Below are 22,707 nucleotides of genomic sequence, written 5' to 3' on the forward strand. Positions count from 1 at the left end.
AATATACTGTACACATATGTATATATTCGCATATATGTTGGATTTTTTATCGCTATATCAGTCTATTACCTGCATTGTCCTTTCCATCCTTAAACTTTCCATCATTGTAACTGAGCTACTGTGTTGAACAATTTCCCTTGTGGATCATTAGTTTGTCTAAGACTAAGTCTAAGTCTAATGGAGCTACAGACAATCGCCTGAAGGTGCCCGGATGTGCCTTTCGGTCACGTTATTGCAACCCACCTATTAGGCTAACGGACTTCCGCCTGCTGGTTTGTTAGAAACAAATAGAAAACATAGAATTAATGTGCAAACTGTAATCGATTCAAATCAATGCACAGTGTCTAATACTAAAAAGTGGTAAAATACAAGAAAATAAAATACAAAATAATCGAAGAGTAGACAATTTGCAGTGATACAGTACACGAAAGAAATAAAGACAATAGTTGCAAAAACTTTATAGTTGCAGAAAATGTATTTTTTAATTACGTTTTATTTTTAATACCGGTATGTCCAGACTTTTGGGCACCCTTCAAAATAAATATCCATTCATTCATTTTCTACCGCTTGTCCCTCTCAAATATGATTAAAACTATTTGTAGATGTATTTTATTCTTCTGTGGGGTTTCAATTCCGTTGCTAAAAAAAACCAACCAGGGGGATCCTGCTGGTAGTAATTCATTTTGTCCACTAGAGGGTGATAGAGGCTTACATTAATCAGAAGTAAGCTTGTCGAGTCGCTCCCTGCAGTATAGACAGAAAATGTGCAGTGTGGGCTTCAAATAAATATAATATAAATATCTGCATTTTTCTAAATATATTTTAAAAAATGCATAAGGAGGAATGATAACACCGTTTTGTTCTTTTTATCAGTTAATAAAAACGAAATATAAAAAAACATGTTTTAAGTTCAAAAAATTGCTTGCTTGTTATGTCAAAAATCTGTTTATGCATTGTTTGTATTTAAATGGTAAATTATTTTAAAATTATTTTAAAAAATGTTATTCTAAAAAAAACATATTTTAAGTTGGTTAAGTGTTTTTGTATGAATTATGTAGAAATAGACGTTAAGACATAAATACATTTTAAATAACTAAAACAAATACAAAAACCAATACACAATCCAACAGAGACCAGAAACTGAAAGAGCAGAAAAGATGGGATTGTAGTTTTGAGTGAAGTTTAAAAAAAACAACTTGTCAGAGGTATTAAAAAAAGAGTTTTATTAAATTAACACGCATACAAAAACAACAATCCAGGTTCCAAAGTACCAGTCAGTGCAATTCCAAAATAGACATTTTCAGCAGGCAAGTCACGCCAAAGTCATTCACTTCAAAAACAATTCCATATTTTGGATTATCGTGTCATTTATTGTCCTGGCCAGTGGAAGCTCACAAGTGATGCCTTCTCCTGGTAAATATTATAACCCCCGAAAAAACACAAAATCACAAATGAAACATTAAATACATTAACAAAAAGCAAAGCGATCGTAAACAAAGATTGTAAACAAAGTATGTTGTCAGTATTCTGGTCTGTGCACTGAATAAATACGGTTTAATACATTGCCACGGCAACAGTTTTAATCAATATGGAGGATAAAACACATAAATATTACATTTCTTGGTTTGCTTTATAAAGGCAAACAGCTTTGACACAACTTTGTTAGATTATGGCAGAGAAGTGGAGTAGCAACAATGCTGAAAAGTGTGTGACACTGCTCTAATCACGTGATCTACTAATACTACACTACCACTAATCAATCAGGATCATGGCCAATAAAATACCAGAGAAGGTCGTATGATCAGGTGTGGTTTTATCGTTTTAAGGTATCAACACCACCTTGGTTAACTTAATTCTACACTTAAGTTGTGCTGTGATGTTACTTAAAACGTTGCCTGTGCAGTAAACGTTTGTAACGGGTGACAGTTTGACCATGGAACAGACCGTTTCCATCTGCGGCATTTCCTATTTGAAGAAATAAATGTTTGGGAATGCAAAGAAAACAGAGGACCGGAATTTGAGCTCTCGAGTCAAGGGCCCCAACATTTGTGCTGAAAAGTAATGTAATCAAGCTAGCGTCGCTAGCATTAGCGGGAAGGCTAACACGTTTACGAGCGCCTGTGTTAGTATTATTAACTTACTTCAACTAATTTCTCAGTAAATTCACCAAAACGTCAAAGTGGAGTTATCGAGTCTGTTTCGATCAGCCTTTCGTAACCATAGGGCCAAAAATGGGTTTCTGAGCTGTGGGCCGCAGGGGTAGTCAGTTGTAAAACTCTTTTTCCACCACTTCTGGCAGTAATGACAATATCAAAAAATAGAAGATGTCTGGAGCTAAAAAGTCAAGAGAAATTATTTAAGCGCAAAAAATATGAATAAAGTGGTGAAGCTGTATTCTCATTTATTGACAGTTTATTTAAGAAAAACTTTTTTAATTTAGTTTTTAAATAATTTTAGCACTGCGAATTGTATGAAAATGTATTTTTCATGGGTTTTTACAAGTCCCTTTTGCAGTTAATTTGATTAGTATTTATTGTCATAATCAGCCTGACCTAAACATTGATAATGGTCTTTGCCTTCATATCATTGGACAAGCTTATACACTTGAAGTAGGTTACAATGAAGAGTGAGATTACCAATTCATTGTTAATATTTGCGTGGGTCCCGGGCCCCTCTGTAGTGGAAAAGTTGGGCCCAGAGGTTAAAAAAGGTTAAGAAACTCTGGAGTTAAATACATTGATTGTATATTATTGTTAAATAACAAATAACCCTGCATTATTTCTCAAATTCAGATACATTTGAATTTATTTGGACATAATTTGGAAAAATAATACTCATAAAAAACAATAAAAAGATGCCTTTTTTTAAAATACAATTACGTGTCAATAATTTTGATTAGGCCCCCTGAGGTTGGGGACCCCTAATCTGGAGCATATTGAATATATGGTGACCAATAATCAATATTCCGATCAAGACGTTGACGATTCTTTGGAATTGCTGCTACAATAGAGCTGTGCTAGACAACACACAGTGTGAAATGTTGCCAGATAGTGGAGTACATGCATGTGTAATACTACATATTTGGATGAGTTTCTGATGGTCCTGTCATGGTGGCTGTGCTTGCATAAAACAAGGACATCTTACGGCCCATCGGTATTTGGGGTGTGTATGGAACCTGCCCTTTAAGGAAATGTGCTCATTACCAATTGAAATATAGAAACAAAAGGTGGTTCGTTACCGAGTGTCACATTATACCTCTTTTGGCGTACAGACTTAACTCATCGTGTGCCGGCTTAATGGAAGCACAAAGTGACGATGAAAGCATCTTAGATATTTACAGTGTTTAGAAAAGGCTGTGTGTGCTTTAACAGTGAAGGCTTCAATAGTCATTATTCAACAGCGCTGTGTGGGTAACAGACAAATAACAGACGTTTACCCTAAATTCCGGACTATAAACGGCTACTTTTTGACCTACACTTTGAACCCTGTGGCTTACAAATCGGTAATGTATGGATTTGTATCCGCTAACCGCCATAATGTTTCGTGTTCAATCGTTTTCATTAAACCCAGGCAGAGGACTGAGAAGTTGTGTTATTGTTTGTGCTATGGCGCCATCTTTTGGATTAGTTCTCTCACTGCAGGTACTGCAGGTTGAAAATGCGATTTCCTGTTTCGTGCCGTCCATAGCGTTGATGCTCGTATGGATTCTTCATTCATTCATATAACTAACACAATTCTTATTAAACGGTTCCGTGTGATGTCTGTAGGAGTGTTTTCATGCATATTTCTACATGCTGTATGAATGAAGCTATCGTTGTTAGCATTAGCTAATATGCTAACAGGTTTACGAGTGTCTGTGTTAGTATTATTAAATTACAGTGGCATTCTTTTTGTATTGTTTCACTTTCACAATTTCCTCAGTGAATTCACTGAGTCTGTTTAGCTGATTGGAGAGCTAGCTTGCGCAGCTAGCGGCTCCACAACGATGACTTCCGTTTTGTTTGATCTGCCGTTTTACTGCCCTGTTGCAGACGGCGTTTGGAAACAATTAAGGTTATGTAAAAAAACATTTACAAAATCTTCTGTACCAGTATATATCTGCGGCTTATAGTCCAGTGCGACTTATTTGAGTCTGTTTAGGTGATTGGAGAGTGGGTCCATGACTACGACTTATGTTTTGTTTGATCAGCCGTTTTACTGCCGTGTTGCAGACACTGTTTGGAAACAATGAAGGTATGTAAATAAACATTTACAAAAAGCTCTTGAAATTATTATTCCTGCTACCTAGTGGAGCACTATCTCCTTTTTTTATGCAAGTCGTTTATTTTCTAAAGAGGTGTGGCCTGTATGTCACACGGGCACAACACAAGCACGGTGTTGTTTTCTGGGGATAAGCCCTTTGGACTAAGCCACTATGTGTGTCAGAGCAGGTGTTCCACCAGCTGTCCAAGGCCAAATACCTGCTGTGACATAACCACTCAGGGGGCGTGGCCTCAAGCACACCTGGGATTTTAGGTGTCGGCCTTAACAAAACCGGCACCTTTCATAGTCTTTAATCACACTTTAAGGCCTCGCTCGTTTCACCGTGGCTCCTCCAAAAGCCTCAGGTGGTCCTGGTCCATCTTTACCTGATGCATTCTTCCTCCAATGGGCTTCCCGATTCCTCGTCGTCGCTGTCTTCCAGCTCGGGAAGATCTCCCCACAGGAGCAAGTTCAGACCTGTAGACATTATTCATCTTCAGTACAAATTAGATGTATCAATTTCATATTTGAACCTATACATGGTAGCTGAGAATCGATACTAATAATACCAGTTTTTAGGGTTTTTATATGTCAATAAATGTTAATTGTTTATCAATAACATGTATTAATGTAATTCAGCATTTAAGATATTAATAACTTATTACATCTTGTGTTCTTACACTTCTGACTCATTTGCAAGTATTATATGGTAGACTTTGCATGCAGTTAAAGTTCCAAGACGTTAGATAGCAGTGATGCACAGGTGTCAAACTCAAGGCCCGGGGGCCAAATCTGGCCCGCCATATTATTTTATGTGGCCCGCGAAACCTGGAAATAATATGAGTTAATAAAATGCTTAATCTATTCTAACTAAATATATTTGTGTTCTTTCCCGTTAAAAATCATGTACTGCATGCAATTGCATATCTTTTAAAATGTAATATTATCAAAATCAAAATATATGTATTTCAAAAATATTTTTTGTTAAAATAATGATAAATACTGTACTTAAATATCTGCTTGACTTATTTCAAAACAAATTATCAATCAAATTGTAGACTGTAAAATTGCAAATTCCGCCGACTGAGTTTTTTACCGTAAAATCAATTTTGGTACAGTTTTTTTCCATATACAGTAAGACACTAAAATATTTAAAAAATAAATTAAAAAAAGACATTAAAACAAAAAGATTTTATTGTAAAAACAAAACAAAACTGGCAGCTCTGTTGCTTGAATTTTACCGCTAAAAACAGTGGTATTGTTTCTCCATTCCATTCCATTTATTCCATTTTTTTTTATATGCTGTAAAAAAACACAGTTTTTACTGTAAAATTCTGGTGACTGAGCTGCCAGTTTCTAAAGTAAAATTTAAACTTTGTTTTACAGCTTCTTTCCCGTTAAAAATCATGTACGGCATGCAGTTGCATATCTTTTCAAATTTAATATTATCAAAATCAAAATTATCAAAAAAAATACATATTGCTAATGTGTTATGTATACACACATGTACTGTATATTCATATATTACTCATAGTTAAAAGCGGCCCTCTGAGGGCAACCATAACTGCGATGTGGCCCTCAATGAAAATGAGTTTGACACCCCTGCAGTAGTGTATAGCAGTGTATAGAGAGAGTATGGCCAACTCGGGAGCAAACATGGCGCCGTGTAGTCACTTGGCTTGGACCAATCATTTAGTTCACTGGTTCTCACAAAGTTTCACTTCAGAAAACACTTGGCTCTCCAAGTACCACCATAATGACCAACATTAAAATACAATAGCGCAGCAGGCCTAAGTATTCATTAAAAACAAGGCATAAGTTTTATTTAACAAGTATATATTTTGTTTTTTGGACACTAATATTACACACAGTTTGACCAGTAACACTGTGTTTGAGTATAGGAGAATACAACACTACTGTATTTAAATACTTAATAAAATCTTTGGTGTACCACAAGATGGAGCCCTACCACAGTAATTCTCTCTGATAGGTCAAAAGACCCTTAAGTGACTACAAGGCGCCATGTTTACTACTAACTTGGCCATACTCTCAGCTCTGTACTACAGTGTTTGCCTAGCCAGGGATTACAGTCTTTGCCATTAAGTTGAATGTGCCAGTCTGGTTTTTTGGTTGAGCCCTAAAACGTGTATATACTGTAAGTCAGTGTTTCTTAACCATAGGGCCTGGGCCCAATGTTGGGCCTTCAAAAAATGTTTTTTTCTCACCTGTGGTCCATCACTTGTGGCAGTATTTATGATAACAAACAAATAGAAAAGCCTGGAGCTAAAGTTTCTTAAGCGATTAAAGTGTTTAAGCTGTATTTTCAATTGCACTTACACTATATTGCCAGTTTATTTAAGAAACATATTTTATTATTTTATTTAGAATGGGTTTATTGTAGCACTGTGGAATTGTATTTAAATGTATCTTTCATCGGTTTCTTTTGCACTGATTACTATTTTTTTTTTTTTTTTTTAATTGTTTTTTTTTTTTTAATAAATCAGCCTGACCTAAGCCTTGATCATGATATTTGTGATTAACACAATTCTTACCATTTGGCAAGATTTATCCTGTTAAACTAAGTATGTTAGATACAATTATTGAATAGGATTAAAATCAAGAGTAAGATTTCTAATTCAGTGTTAAATTTTAAATTTTAGGGAGGACGGCGTGGCGAAGTTGGTAGAGTGGCTGTGCCAGCAATCGGAGTGTTGCTGGTTACTGGGGTTCAATTCCCACCTTCTACCTTCCTAGTCACGTCCGTTGTGTCCTTGGGCAAGACACTTCACCCTTTGCCTCTGATGGCTGCTGGTTAGCGCCTTGCATGGCAGCTCCCGCCATCAGTGTGTGAATGTGTGTGTGAATGGGTAAATGTGGAAATACTGTCAAAGCGCTTTGAGTACCTTGAAGGTAGAAAAGCGCTATACAAGTATAACCCATTTATATGTATTTAATTTAGTAGGGCCCCGGACCCCTCTGTAGTGGAAAAGTTGGGCCCTGCTGTAAGTTATTACACACCAGCTGTTTGATTGTAATTTCGAGGTGTTTAAATCGCCATGTAAGTATGCTAATGCTAATCGGTAGCATGTATATGGCATATTAAAATGTAAATTCGCAACGAGCTAGCACATTTCTAAAAAGGGGAGGCTCACTGTACTGTTGAGTGCCTTCTATCAGACTTACTTGCTTTGTTGGCATGGAAAATTGAAATAATCTACAGGCAGTCTTTGAGGGTGCTAATTTCCCTGCAAAGTGCTTGAGCCGGTGCAAATTCTGCAACCCAACGTGATGTTACGTGCGACAGAATCTATCAAAATATGGAACCGTTTTGATTTTATGTGAATCGGTATCTGGTGGTACAGAAGGTACTGGGTTGGTACATAGAAACATAACTAGTTTGGTACCCATCCCTACGGTTTATTGGGGTGGCTTAAAGGAATCACCCAGTACTAACTCCTAAATCCTGAAACAATATTTAAGTTACAATAAAAACTATTTACAATATAAAACAAGGAAAATTATTTTTGAGAGTGCCATCTAATAACTCGTGTCAATATGAGTGTATATTGATATGTATGGTACAAGATCTGTATCAAATGTACCTGTTGCATCCAATCTGTTGAGGGTGGAAACGGAGTCACTGTTGAACATCCAGAAGTGTCCGTTGTTACAGGACAGCAGGCAGGGTTTACAGGGGGCCACAACGTGATAGCCCACCACATTACCGCTGCGGGAGGGGGAAAAAAACAAAAATAAGAGAAAAACACCAGTCAGCATTTTACGGCGAGCAGCCCGGAAAAGCGCTTAACCAACGCTATCTGCTGACTTTTGCCACACTGATGTTGTTTTCAACCTGGACAACAACAAGAGAGGACACACAAAGGGAACACCAACTGATTTAAACACACAGTACAGTAATACTCTCTTCAAATGGGCAAGAAATGCACTAATCAACACGTGACAATCAGTGACAAAACTAAAAAGATCAGTTGATGAGCAGTATTGTTGTTTGCTAAAGAGCTGTTGCAGAAAATCCTGAGGGGCATAACATTAGATACACACATGTAGTTCCTAACATTAGATACACACATGTAGTTCGACAACACTGAAAAAACATCTCAACTTTAAAACAGGGTTTCAGCAGATGTTAGCAAATCTAATGTAATGTTTTTTTAATGCCTTTTTCTTGCAACTTAAAACAACTGTTATGGCCATGTCCTACTGCTGATGGTTGTTATATTGTCAAAAGCTAACAATTGTCTGAATAGACAAAACTGTGAACTTTTGACAACAATAATCTTGAAGAGTGAAAAAGTTCACATTAACTGTTACTCTCAGGTGGATGAGAATTGGCTCACAAGACTGTTTAATCTGAGAATATTTGTATTTTTCCACAGTTGTGTAGGACTGACAAAGTTGCTTTGTTGGTCACGCCATTAAAATATGGGGCCGTTAAAGGGGAACTGCACTTTTTTGGAATTTCGCCTATTGTTCACAATAATGAAAGATTCTAACACAAAAGATGATAAACGCTTGAAAGAAGTGACTAATGCGAGTCACCGTTGTAGACTTCAAAGCCTCTAAAACAGGGGTGTCCAAACTTTTTCCACTGAGGGCCGCACACTGAAAAATCAGAGCAAGCGGGGGCCATTTTGACATTTTTTATTTTAGAAACCAATACAATATATGTATAAAAAATATACATTATACTAATCAAATTAACTGCCGAACTTGAGAACAAGAGAGTGGTCACCAATGCCATGCCTTTAAATGCTCAGGCAACCTTCCCACGCAAAACAACTTTCATCCGGGAAGGAGAGAAACGGCGGACCAAGCCATCACCTCCTGACTTGGGCCCACTAAACGTAGCCCGAGATGGGGAAATGCGGGTAGACCTCAGCCAGAGACTTATCTTCCCACCCGAAATTGCAGCAACCAGCCTGCGCCCAGACCTGGTCCTCTGGTCCATGTCCTGCCGCCGTGTCTTCATCGTTGAGTTAACGGTCCCATGGGAGGATGCTATCGATGAAGCATTCGAACGGAAGAGGCTGCGATATACCAACTTGGCAGCTGAAGCAGAGGCACGGGGCTGGAACGTGAAGGTGTGGCCAGTGGAGGTGGGCTGTAGAGGCTTTGTAGCCAGTTCCACCACAAGGCTCCTTAAAGAAGTAGGAATCAGAGGACAGGCCCAACGCAAGGCTATTAAAGAACTTTCCACCGCAGCAGAACGGAGCAGTCACTGGCTGTGGCTGAAGCGCAGGGATGCAGCATGGGCTGCCAAATAACCACGTGGTGCCACCATGCGACACACACCCAGGTCTGATCAGCCTGTGGTGGGCCAACCTCGGCAGAGGGTGTCTTGTGATGAATGGCCGAAACGCCCAATGATGTCGGGGAACACAACTGAAGATGTGTTGTACTGGTGGCACCACATGATTAGTGCCAAACTCCACCCCACCCAAGAGGACATCTCCAACCCCATTTAATTGTTGTGCTGAATATTTAGGGATCTTTAACAACTAGTCCTATTAAGAATCCTGATGTCTGGTGTCAAAACCAGTGACCGCTGCGAAAGGGCAGCTGACAACCTGGGAAAGACCTGGTGACGGCCTGAAGAGACTGCTGACAGGTGGGAACAGACCCCAACGGGGCTGGCACGGGTTAGCTACCCTTGCTAGCAGGACCCTTTCACTACACAGTGACCTGGATCCACCCAACAATTGCTACGGAAAATTCAAAAGGAAAAATACCCCTAGAGTCTACGAGAGCGGAAGATGACCCACCGGTAGACCACACGGTAACAGACCCTGGAACGGAAACGACAACGAGTCAAATGATCAGCATGATAGTTAATGGAGTAACAGCACTGGCAGGACACAAGTTACAAAGCTGCATCTGTGGCTGGAAAAAGTTTACATCAGAGAAGGGTCTCAAGATCCACCAGGGCAGGAAAAAGTGTCAGAGAGCTTAGCGAGGGGCCTCGCATTGACCACTACTTTCTCAGAGGTAGGGCAAATCAGTCGAGTGAAGCCCAGCGGCAGGATAGTCACCACAGTCCACAGGGTATCACAACCCCAGACGAAGCTCAATCAGGCACAGATTCAACAACGAACGTGAGTCCAGAGCCCACTCAACCACAGACAGCAGTAGAGAGGAAGATGAATGGACGGAAGCCTCAAATCTTGTGGCCTAAATCCTGACAGAAAAAGGAGTGGGAAACCACAGACACAGACCTTGTCCATCTTTTAGAAGGTCTGAAAGGGTGTGCGGAAAAAAAGCTGGACAAGATTGGAGAGATTATTTACAGCTATGGAGCGGAGAGATTTGGGGTGAAAAGTAAGAACCTTACGACACAGACGGAACCGTCAGCCCCTCTCAAGTCCAGGAGACAACAAGAGATTGAAAGACTTGTGAAAGAAAGAAGGGGCCTGCGAAAGCAGTGGAAAAAGGCCACAGAAGTGGAAAGGAAAGGACTTGAAGCACTACAGGGCGACATCAAGCAGCGACTTGCAACACTGCGAAGAGCAGAATGCCTGAGAAAGCAACATAAAAAGAAAGAGCGAACGAGGACTGCCTTCCACAGAGATCCTTACAAGTTCGTCAAAGACCTCTTTGTCAAGGAGAAAACTGGAATCCTCAAAGTACCCATAAGGGAACTAGAGGAGCACCTGAGGAAGACCTACTCGGACAGCCAGAGGCATGTGCCAGCCAGCATTCCAGATGACATGCCACCAATCGAACCACCTGAGCACCAGTTTGAAACGAGGCCCCCCACATGGAGAGAAGTTGAGAGCACTGTAAAGCGGGCAAGAACAGCCTCAGCCCCTGGACCCAACGGCGTCCCATATAGGCTCTATAAGAACACTCCAGGCGTCTTGAAGTACCTCTGGAAGCTAATGAAAGTGGTGTGGGAAAAAGGAATTATACCAAAGGCATGGCGAAGAGCAGGGGGGATCCTGATTCCCAAAGAGAAGAATTCCTCAACCATCGACCAGTTCCGCCAGATCAGTCTTCTGAATGTGGAAGGAAAAATATTCTTCAGTGTTGTGGCCCACAGGCTCTCAGTATTCTTGCCGAAGAACAACTATGTTGACACCTCAGTGCAGAAGGCAGGGATAGGTGGTTTCTCAGGATGCCTGGAACACACAAATGTCATCTGGCACCAGATACAGACGGATAGAAGGACAAGAAAGACCTGCATGTGGTTTTCTTAGATCTTGCCAATGCCTTCGGGTCAGTGCCTCATGAAGTTCTATGGACAGCGTTCAACTTCTTCCAGGTCCCTGAGGGCATCACAAGGATGGTCAAAGCCTACTTCCAGGACCTCCAGTTCTGCGTCACAGCACAGGCCAGTACAACTGCCTGGCAGCACCTCAAGATAGGCATAATGGCGGGCTGCACCATCTCTCCACTGGCGTTTACCATGGCAATGGAGCTCATTATTCGAGCATCCCGATGGGTGGTTGGAGGGGAGCGGTTAAAGAGCGGGCTGCGTCTTCCTCCAATAAGGGCGTACATGGACGACATGACAACAATAACAACAACAAATGCATGCACCAAACGCCTGCTGGATAAACTCTAGGGAAATATCAAATGGGCACGAATGGAGGTTGAACCAAGCAAATCCCGCAGTATCTCCATCATCAAGGGCCAGCTCACCAATGAGAGGTTCCACATCAACAACGAGCCAATACCAACAGTTCTAGAAAAGCCTATCAAAAGCCTTGGCCGCTGGTATAGCGCAGAACTCAAAGACTCCAAGCAGGTGGACCAACTCAGGCAGGATACAATCAGTGGCCTCAATCAGATCAATAACGCCGCTCTCCCTGGGAAGCTGAAACTGTGGTGCTTTCAGTTTGGGCTGCTGCCCCGTCTCATGTGGCCAATTTCCATCTATGAGGTAGCTCTATCCCATGCCAATCGGCTGGAGAGGCTGGTGAATGCACAAGTGAGGAAATGGCTTGGACTGCCAAGATGTCTTAGCAGCGTAGGCCTGTATGGCAACGGAGCCCTCTCCTTACCGATCTCAAGCGTGGTGGAGGAGTACAAATGTGCCAAATCAAGGCTGGAAATGACTCTCACAGACTCCCGGGATCCATTCGTCAGAGGTGCTGCTCCAACCCTAGCAACAGGGAGGAAATGGAATCCATCTGCAGCAGTCGCAGTGGCAAAGACTGCCCTCAGACACCGGGATATAGTGGGGCATGTCCAATATGGCAGAGGGGGCCTTGGTGTGGAAGCAACAACACCCACGTGGCAAAAGGCAACTGCAACCGAACGGCGGCACATGGTGGTGGAGGAAGTGCGCCACCAGGAGGAAGCAGCCAGGTGTGCCAAGGCAGTCTCCCAAGCCCAGCAGGGCCGCTGGATGAGGTGGGAGGGCGTGGAGAGGAGAACAATCACGTGGAACGAAATATGGAGCATGGAGTCTAATAGACTAAGTTGCATCATTAGAGCCACATATGATGTCCTGCCCTCTCCAACCAACCTACATCTCTGGTATGGAGAGGACCCAGCCTGTCTCCAGTGTACAGTCCCAGCAACCCTCAAACACATCTTGGTAGGTTGCAAGACCAGTCTGACTCAAGGGAGATACACCTGGGGCCACAACCAGGTACTGAAGTGCTTGGCTGCCGAACTTGAGAACAAGAGAGTGGTCACCAATGCCATGCCTTTAAATGCTCAGGCAACCTTCCCACGCAAAACAACTTTCATCCGGGAAGGAGAGAAACGGCGGACCAAGCCATCACCTCCAGACTTGGGCCCACTAAACGTAGCCCGAGATTGGGAAATGCGGGTAGACCTCAGCCAGAGACTTATCTTCCCACCCGAAATTGCAGCAACCAGCCTGCGCCCACACCTGGTCCTCTGGTCCTTGTCCTGCCGCCGTGTCTTCATCGTTGAGTTAACGGTCCCATGGGAGGACGCCATCGATTAAGCATTCGAACGGAAGAGGCTGCGATATACCAACTTGGCAGCTGAAGCAGAGGCACGGGGCTGGAACGTGAAGGTGTGGCCAGTGGAGGTGGGCTGTAGAGGCTTTGTAGCCAGTTCCACCACAAGGCTCCTTAAAGAAGTAGGAATCAGAGGACAGGCCCAACGCAAGGCTATTAAAGAACTTTCCACCGCAGCAGAACGGAGCAGTCACTGGCTGAAGCGCAGGGATGCAGCATGGGCTGCCAAATAACCACGTGGTGCCACCATGCGACACACACCCAGGTCTGATCAGCCTGTGGTGGGCCAACCTCGGCAGAGGGTGTCTTGTGATGAATGGCCGAAACGCCCAATGATGTCGGGGAACACAACTGAAGATGTGTTGTACTGGTGGCACCACATGATTAGTGCCAAACTCCACCCCACCCAAGAGGACATCTCCAACCCCATTTAATTGTTGTACCTCGGATAAGCGGAAGAAGATGGATGGATGGATGGATGAATATTTAGGGATCTTTAACAACTAGTCCTATTAAGAATCCTAGGCCTCCACTCAGGCTTGATACCGGGGACTCCAAAGGGTTTAGGTTAAAAAAAAAATTTTTTAAATGTCATTGTTTAGTATTATTATTATTATTATTATTCAAAGTTTAAATATCAGATCAACATTATCTGTCAATATAACGTTGTTTTTTTTTTTAGATTTAAGTTGTATGCCCTTTGTATCAAAAAACCCAGTTTTTTATGGAAAAAACACAAAATATGAAATATTTTCCCCCAATAAAATTTTAAAGTGGAACATTTCAGATTATATAATAATTGGAGCTCATAACATAACTCATAACATTGATTTTAATGTATTATTATTTTTTGAGCAATGACACTTAAAAAAAAAAAAAAGTCCCACTAAAATTATTGGGGATCCAAAAGGGTCCTGCTCAGTAAAGTGTTAAAAAATAAATCGTAATTTTTAAAAAAAACTGTTAACACCATAGTCTCAAGATCAACTTCAGATCTATCCGTCAATTATAACTTGTATTGTTGTTTATTATGTTCCTTGTTTGTTCATTTTAGGCCCTTCTTTAAAAAAAAAAAAAAAAAGTTTTTTATATGGCAAACACAAAATATGCAACATTTTCCCCAAAAAATATCTCAAAGTGGAATATTTAATGTGACCTAATTGGAGCCTTGAATAGGTCAATAATTCATAATAACATTGTTTTTGATTCATTATTATGTTTTAAAGAAAGAAACAGCCTGCACGACAGCTTAGTGTTATTAGAGTCAACATAGCAACATTTTATTGTCACCTGTTTTCTCTTTTATACCACTTTTTATGTTTTGTTTTTTTTATCGTATTTTTAGAATGTGCCGTGGGGCCGTTAAAAAATTACCTGCGGGCCGCAAATGGCCCCTGGGCCGCACTTTGGACATCCCTGCTCTAAAACAACTTCAAAACCCTCCATCAAGTTTTTATTTACACAAGTATATATATATATATATATATATATATATATATATATATATATATATATATATATATATATATATATATATATATATATATATATATATATATATATATATATATATGTATATATATATATATGTATGTATATATATATATATGTATGTATATATATATATGTATATATATATATATATACGTATATATATATATATATATATATATATATATATATAATGTAGTAACAGACACCCTAATAACAATATGTAATTATGTAATATGTACAATATACACACTGCAAGTATATATACAGTCGCGATCAAAAGTTTACATACACCTATAAAGAACATGTCGTCAAGGCTGTCTTGACTTTCCAATATTTTCTACAACTCTTTTTTTTTTTTGATAGAGTGATTGGAGCACATACTTGTTGGTCACAAAAAACATTCATGAAGTTTGGTTCTTTTATGAATTTATTATGATTACTGAAAAAGGGACCAAATCTGCTGGGTCAAAAGTATACATACAGCAATGTTAATATTTGGTTATATGTCCCTTGGCAAGTTTTAACTGCAATAAGGCGCTTTTGGTAGCCATCCACAAGCTTCAGGTTGAATGTTTGACCACTCCTCTTGACAAAATTGGTGTAGTTCAGCTAAATGTGTGGGTTTTCTGACATGGACTTGTTTCTTCAGCATTGTCCACACATTTACATCAGGACTTTGGGAAGGCCATTTTAAAACCTTAATTCTAGCCTGATTTAGCCATTCCTTTACCACTTTTGACATGTGTTTTGGGTCATTGTCCTGTTGGAACACCCAACTGCGCTCAAGACCCAACCTCTGGTGCTGATGATTTAAGGTTGTCCTAAAGAAGTTGGAGGTAATTCTCCTTTATCTTTGTCCCTTTTAAAGCACCAGTTCCATTGGCAGCAAAACAGGCCCAGAGCATAATACTACCACCACCATGCTTGACGGTGGGATGGTGTTCCTGGGATTAAAGGCCTCACCATTTCTCCTCCAAACATATTGCTGAGTATTGTGGCCAAACAGCTCAATTTTTGTTTAATCTGACATGTTAAAAAAAAAAGTGTATACTTACCACTTGAGACATGCTATATCTCTCAGTTTGCATTTGCAGCTGTCTGTAGAGTAGCAGCTGGCCACAAAGTCAACAGTTCTTGATAGAAGAAACAAAACACACATGAAAGGTTGCACATTTTCAGACAAAACACGCACTCATTACACTCATTGTTCCAGTGGGCATCGGCTAGCGATAGTGATTGTCCTGGCAACAATAGCCTATGTCAGGGGTGCCAAACATACGGCCCGTGGGCCTGAACAGGCTTTATCAGGCCCGCGGGATGAGTTTGATAAATATAAAAATTTGCCAAAATTTTGGAATGAAAGAAACTACTATCCTAAATGTGTCCACTAGATGTCGCAATAGCAATTATTTGTATCTTTGTAGATGATGCTACATATGTAAAAAATAATAAACTGCATTATGTTAGTGCACCAGTCGAGGAAAATGGGCAAACTACATAAATAACATCCTGTAATTTGATTTTGATATTTTTTTATCTTGATAGTTTGAAAATTAACACTAATGAGTCGACTAATGAACATTATCACATCATTTATTCAGAAAGTATAAATAACAACAAATAAAGATAGAATACAATGAACCGCAACACGTAAGTGTAAAAAAAACCCAACAACAATATTATGGTTTGTACATTTTCAGAATGTCCATCCATCCATCCATTTTCTACCGCTTGTCCCGTTCGGGGTCGCTGGAGCCTATCACAGCTGCATTCGGGCAGAGGGCGGAGTACACCCTGGACAAGTCGCCACCTCATCGCAGGGCCAACACAGATAGACAGACAACATTCACACGCTAGGGACCATTTAGTGTTGCCAATCAACCTATCCCCAGGTGCATGTCTTTGGAGGTGGGGGGAAGCCGGAAGTACCCGGAGGGAACCCACGCAGGCACGGGGAGAACACGCAAACTCCACACAGAAAGATCCCGAGCCCAGGATTGAACCCAGGACCTTCGTATTGTGAGGCACACGCACTAACCTAAAATACATGAACATTTTTGTAGTATCATTGTCAAATTCTAAAACTCCTATTTTTGTCAGTAGCACTAACAACAATTCTGACAGTCGGGAGGGGGGGAAAAATGGTGATCTTTCAAAAGAACTCAAAGCCATTCTTCTACACCAAATGGTTCAATAACTACTTTTCATTTTTTTGGGAATGACTTTTTTTTTAATTATTTTTTTTTTTTTTTTTTTAAAGGTCTCATATTGTTACCATTAAGTACATTTTATTATTACATAACATGTTGGTCCTAGGCTAGCAAAATGACACTGAGGCCATTGGAAACTTTGCACAATCGCTCAAAATCCTTGACCAAAATCCACAACACCACCATCACTGTTCAGTCCTCGGGAAAATATAGACTGTTAAATTTAGCTAACGTTCAAAGATTAGCATCAATACGAATGGCCCATCGAATCCTAAATAACACTGCACCAGCGCCACTTAAGCACTTTGTCCAGTTTACATCTGCCGTGACAACTAGAAACACACGAGCCTCCACCAGGGGGCAGTGTAGCGTACCCAGATGTAAAACATATTTCGCACAATCAGCCTTTTCATATAGAGCAATAAAGGAATGGAACGACCTCACAACAAACTTGAAAAGTCTCACAGATTACTCTTCATTCACAATTGAAGTTAAAAAGTGGCTTTGGAGCAATCAAAGATGCTCACACGGTCACTAAGGTGGGCACTATGATTGACACATCAACTTAATGTGTATTATATTTTATCCATGAGAGCATTTTGTTGTTTTTAAGTGTCTGTTAAAATCATGGTTGTTTTTACAAATGATGACAGATGTGAACAAGAGCATGTCTTGTCTTTGTGTGATGATGTAAATAAGGTATGGTTGTATTGTATATTAAGTATGTGTCAATGAAAGGGCGTTTTATGACTTTTCTTAATTTGATTACATGCTAGTGTATGATTTTATTCTCATAATTTCATTGCATGATTTTTGTATACCTTTAATTTAGGTAGCCAGGGACTGCAGATGAAAATTAGCTATTTAGCTATATAATCTAATACAGAACATATCTGTCTTTGAGCTAAATGTTTCTGTGCATTGTCCCTTCAAATAAAGACTAAACTACTAAACTAAATGATTAATCTAACTAATTCCCATATGGGAGTACTGCTTGCATTCATCTTCTAAGAGTGTCGAACAGAATGTGCTTGCTCTATTTTTACACAAAGAAAACAATCTGAAGTTGTCTTTATTTTTAAGTTATCGCGCCGTGATTTTACCAGTGCGGGCCCACTTGGGAGTAGATTTTTCTCCATGTGGCCCCCGATCTAAAAGTGCTTGCTCTATTTTTAAACAAAGAACACAATCTGAAGTTGTCTTTATTTTGAAAGGCCTACTGAAATGAATTTTTTTTATTTTAACGGGGATAGCAGATTCATTCTATGTGTCATACTTGATCATTTCGCGATATTGCCATATTTTTGCTGAAAGGATTTAGTATAGAACAACGACAATAAAGTTTGCAACTTTTGGTCTCTGATAAAAAAAAGCCTTGCCCCTACCGGAAGTAGCGTGACGACACCGGAGGAAGGGCTGCTCACATTTTCCTATTGTTTACACCAGCAGCGAGAGAGATTTGGACCGAGAAAGCGACGATTACCCCATTAATTTGAGCGAGGATGAAAGATTCGTGGATGAGGAACGTGAAAGTGAAGGACTAGCGTGCAGTGCAGAACGTATCTTTTTTCGCTCTGACCGTAACTTAGGTACAAGGGCTCATTGGATTCCACACTCTCTCCTTTTTCTATTGTGGATCACGGATTTGTATTTTAAACCACCTCGGATACTATATCCTCTTGAAAATGAGAGTCGAGAACGCGAAATGGACATTCACAGTGACTTTTATCTCCACGACAATACATCGGTGAAGCACTTTAGCTACTGAGCTAACGTGATAGCATCGGGCTTAACTGCATATAGAAACAAAACAAATAAGTCCCTGACTGGAAGGATAGACAGAAGATCAACAATACTACCAAACTCTGGACATGTAACTACACGGTTAATGATTTCCAGCTTGGCGAAGCTTAGCAATGCTGTTGCTAACGACGCCATTGAAGCTAACTTAGCTACGGAACCTCGACAGAGCTATGCTAAAAATATTAGCTCTGCACCTACGCCAGCTTTCATCTGCTCATCACGACCCGTGCTCACCTGCGTTCCAGCGATCGACGGTACGACGAAAGACTTCACCCGATCACTGATGCGGTCGGCGGCCCGGAGACGGAGGAAGTCTAGGTGAGGTCGGCGGCTAGCGCGTCTGCTATCCTTCTCATAGTCCTCCTGGTTGTGTTGCTGTAGTCCGCCGCTAATACACCGATCCCACCTACAACTTTCTTCTTTGCAGTCTCCATTGTTCATTAAACAAATTGCAAAACATTCACCAACACAGATGTCCAGAATACTGTGGAATTTTGAGATGAAAACAGAGCTTTTTGTATTGGATTCAATGGGCTACAAATACTTCCGCTTCAGCCGTAGACGTCACGCAAACGTCATCATATCGAAACCTTTTCAGCCGGAAGTTTGCCGGGAAATTTAAAATTGCACTCTATAAGTTAACCCGGCCGTATTGGCATGTGTTGCAATGTTAAGAGTTCATCATTGATATATAAACTATCAGACTGCGTGGTCGGTAGTAGTGGGTTTCAGTAGGCCTTTAAGTTATTGTGCCGTGATTTTACCAGTCCGGGCCCACTTTGGAGTAGATTTTTCTCCATGTGGCCCCCGATTTAAAAGCGCTTGCTCTATTTTTAAACAAAGAAAACAATCTAAAGTTGTCTTTGATTTTAAGTTATCGTGCCATGATTTTACCAGGTTGGGCCACCTTGGAAGTAGATTTTTCTCCATGTGGCCCTCGGTCTAAAATGAGTTTGACACCCCTGGCCTATGTAAACAAAAGCTAGCTCGCAGTGCTAACGTGTTCAGCACTTACCTGTTGGGAGGTATATCAGTGGAAAAAAGCTCCACTTCCGTGTCGGCAAGAAGCACCGCTTTCATGCCCCTCTTACACAGCAAACTGCCACAAAAGATGCAGTTGACCTGGGCCACGCACTTGTTTTTGAAACTCGCGTTGGACGTCGACATCGTCGTCCTGCTTTGAAGTGGGACGTTGCGCACAAAGCAGTACGACCTCCGATCGCTTTGCCCGTTTAACGATGATCACGTGACTTCAAAACGCACCTTCATTTACATCGATGATTCGATCATTTCAATCGAACGCCGTCGAACAGCGCAGCTAACGTTAGCTTGTCAAACACACGGTCGGGATCAAACGAATCCGCCTCCGCTTTAAAGAAAATCGGTCTCTTTAGGTCCCATGAAGACGATGGTGCGCTAAATGATACAATAACACCCGTCAATGGCGAGGGACGCGACTGTAACAAAGCTGCAGTTAACAGCTAACTAAGTAGCTGTCAGCTTTGTTTACAACTTCCTGGTCATTAAAACCCACTTCCTGAAACTCGCTTTGAAAGAACCCATGCCTGGTTGTGATTGGTTGAACCCCAACAGTCACTCTTGCAATTTGTCAGATATCAACAAGCACGCATATGATTGGATACATCCTCGACATGGGCGGACCTGTTTCCTGAACTCCGGTTGTTTATTGGTCTATTTGCACATCCTCTTTTTCTATCAAAATTAGGAGGGGGAGCATTTGTTTGTCCTGTCAGAAGGCATAAATAGAACATTATGAACTATTCAAACACAAAACTGGGTAAAATGGCAAGCAGAGTTAAAATTATGGCAAGATCAGTCAATTATTCAAATTAGAGAGGCAAAAGTTGTAGTAAGTAAGAGATAGCTCACAAAGTGCTTCACACGGTTAAAATAAAATAATACAATTAAACAAGCATACAGCAAACATTGCACAAATAAAATATTAAATGTGATAATAAGAAATTTTAAAAAATAGTTGAATATTACAGGAATGTACACAATGTGGTTTTAACTGCATTTTAAAAGAGGCAGCCCTCGGCTCAAATATATATATATATATATATATATATATATATATATATATATATATATATATATATATATATATATATATATATATATATATATATATATATATATATATATATATATATACATATATATATATATATATATATACATATATATATATATATTATATATGTATATATATAATATATATATATATATATATATATATATATATATATATATATATATATATATATATATTATATATATATATATATATATATATATATATATATATATATATATATATATATATATATATATATATATATATATATATATATATATATATATAAATAAATAGAAATAAAAAAATAGTTGAATATTACAGGAATGTACACAATGTGGTTTTAACTGCATTTTAAAAGAGGCAGCCCTCGGCTCATATATATATATATATATATATATATATATACATATATATATATATATATATATATAATATATATGTATGTATATATATATATATATATAATATATATGTATGTATATATATATATATATATATATATATATATATATATATATAATATATATATATATATATATATAATATATATATATATATATATATATATATATATATATATATATATATATATATATATATATATATATATATATATATATATATATATAAGCTACGGAAAACCCTACAGAGCAATACCCCCAGGAGATCCCGAGAGGGGGGGAGGATGAGATCTCCCATCGGACGGACCAAAGGTTAACGACCCTCGCAAACAAACTGACTACGAGTATGACATGTATCTGCGGCAAGCTGTGCAAAAATCAACGTGGCTTAAGAATCCATCAGGCCAGAATGAAATGTTTGGAGCGGGAGAGCGAGGCTCAACGCACAGGTCCTGGACCTGGTGAGACGCAGGAGGAGCCCGGACAGGAGACACCCCACAGATCCCAGTCCCTCCACGTACCAAAGTCTCTCAATCCCAGCAGAGTAGTTCCACAGCAGCGGATTAAATGGCCCCAAGCAAACAGACGGAGCGAGTGGCTGCAGTTTGATGAGGATGTGTCCAACATCATCCAAGCCACAGTCAAAGGAGGTGTCGACAGCAGGCTCCAGGCAATGAGTACCATCATCGTCAGCTATGGCTCAGAAAGATTCGGACGGATGGAGAAGGGCAACACTGAGGCCACCCCCTACACGATGAACTGCAGGGCCACTAAGATACACCAACTGCGCCAGGAGCTTCGAACCCTCAGGAAACAGTTCAAGAGAGCTGCTGAGGAGGACAAACAACCTTTAGAAGAGCTGCGCAACATCCTGCGGAAGAAGCTGACAACTCTCCGTAGAGCAGAGTGGCACAGGAGGCGTGGAAGAGAGAGAGCTAGGAAGCGAGCGGCCTTCATTGCCAACCCCTTTCGGTTTGCTAAACAGCTGCTCGGGGACAAGCGCAGTGGCCGGCTTGAGTGCCCAAGAGAGGAAGTGAATCGCTTCCTCCAGAATACCATGAGCGCCCCACTGAGGGGACAAGATCTAGGACCCAACAGAGCGCTCATCAGCCCTGCGCCACCAACGGCAGAGTTCCAGTTGACAGAGCCCAGTTTGAAGGAGGTTGAAGAGGTCATCAAGGCAGCCCGCTCAGCATCTTCCCCGGCCCCCAGTGGTGTACCTTACCTCGTCTACAAGCGCTGTCCAGGGCTTCTCAAGCATCTGTGGAAGACCTTGAAGGTGATCTGGCGAAGGAGGAGAGTGGCCGACCAGTGGAGGTGTGCAGAGGGAGTTTGGATCCCCAAGGAGGAGGACTCGAAAAACATCAACCAGTTTCGGACTATATCACTTCTGAGTGTGGAAGGGAAGGTGTTCTTCAGCATCGTCTCCCGAAGACTGACCGAGTTTCTCCTCAAGAACAACTACATCGACACTTCAGTGCAGAAGGGGGGGATTCCTGGAG

At 40.3% G+C, this 22,707-nt stretch overlaps 1 protein-coding gene and 1 pseudogene across 1 annotated transcript; one reads left to right on the plus strand and one right to left on the minus strand.

The window, feature by feature from the left end:
* Positions 1–1,134: 1,134 nt before the first annotated feature.
* fam72a (family with sequence similarity 72 member A) lies at positions 1,135–20,214 on the minus strand. Its single transcript, XM_062054836.1, has 4 exons — positions 19,719–20,214; positions 15,746–15,823; positions 7,845–7,969; positions 1,135–4,719 (listed from the first exon to the last, which is right to left on the minus strand). The coding sequence occupies exons 1-4, from the start codon at positions 19,868–19,870 to the stop codon at positions 4,625–4,627; spliced, it is 450 nt and encodes a 149-aa protein (XP_061910820.1). The 5' UTR covers positions 19,871–20,214; the 3' UTR covers positions 1,135–4,624.
* Positions 20,215–21,878: 1,664 nt separating this feature from the next.
* The window catches only part of LOC133645870 (uncharacterized), a 2,882-nt pseudogene continuing 2,053 nt past the window's right edge, over positions 21,879–22,707 (plus strand).

Source organism: Entelurus aequoreus, linkage group LG01 (assembly GCF_033978785.1).
Source record: "Entelurus aequoreus isolate RoL-2023_Sb linkage group LG01, RoL_Eaeq_v1.1, whole genome shotgun sequence".
NCBI classification, from domain to species: Eukaryota; Metazoa; Chordata; class Actinopteri; order Syngnathiformes; family Syngnathidae; genus Entelurus; species Entelurus aequoreus.

What these genes read in the sequence shown, in the direction of transcription:
- fam72a (XM_062054836.1), bottom strand. Translation starts at nt 19,870, where the DNA reads ATGTCGACGTCCAACGCGAGTTTCAAAAACAAGTGCGTGGCCCAGGTC. An exon ending in ACTGATATACCTCCCAACAG is followed by an intron (nt 15,824 to 19,718) that starts GTAAGTGCTGAA and finishes TCTTCTATCAAG; the next exon opens with AACTGTTGACTTTGTGGCCA. An exon ending in GATATAGCATGTCTCAAGTG is followed by an intron (nt 7,970 to 15,745) that starts GTAAGTATACAC and finishes CCCCTCCCGCAG; the next exon opens with CGGTAATGTGGTGGGCTATC.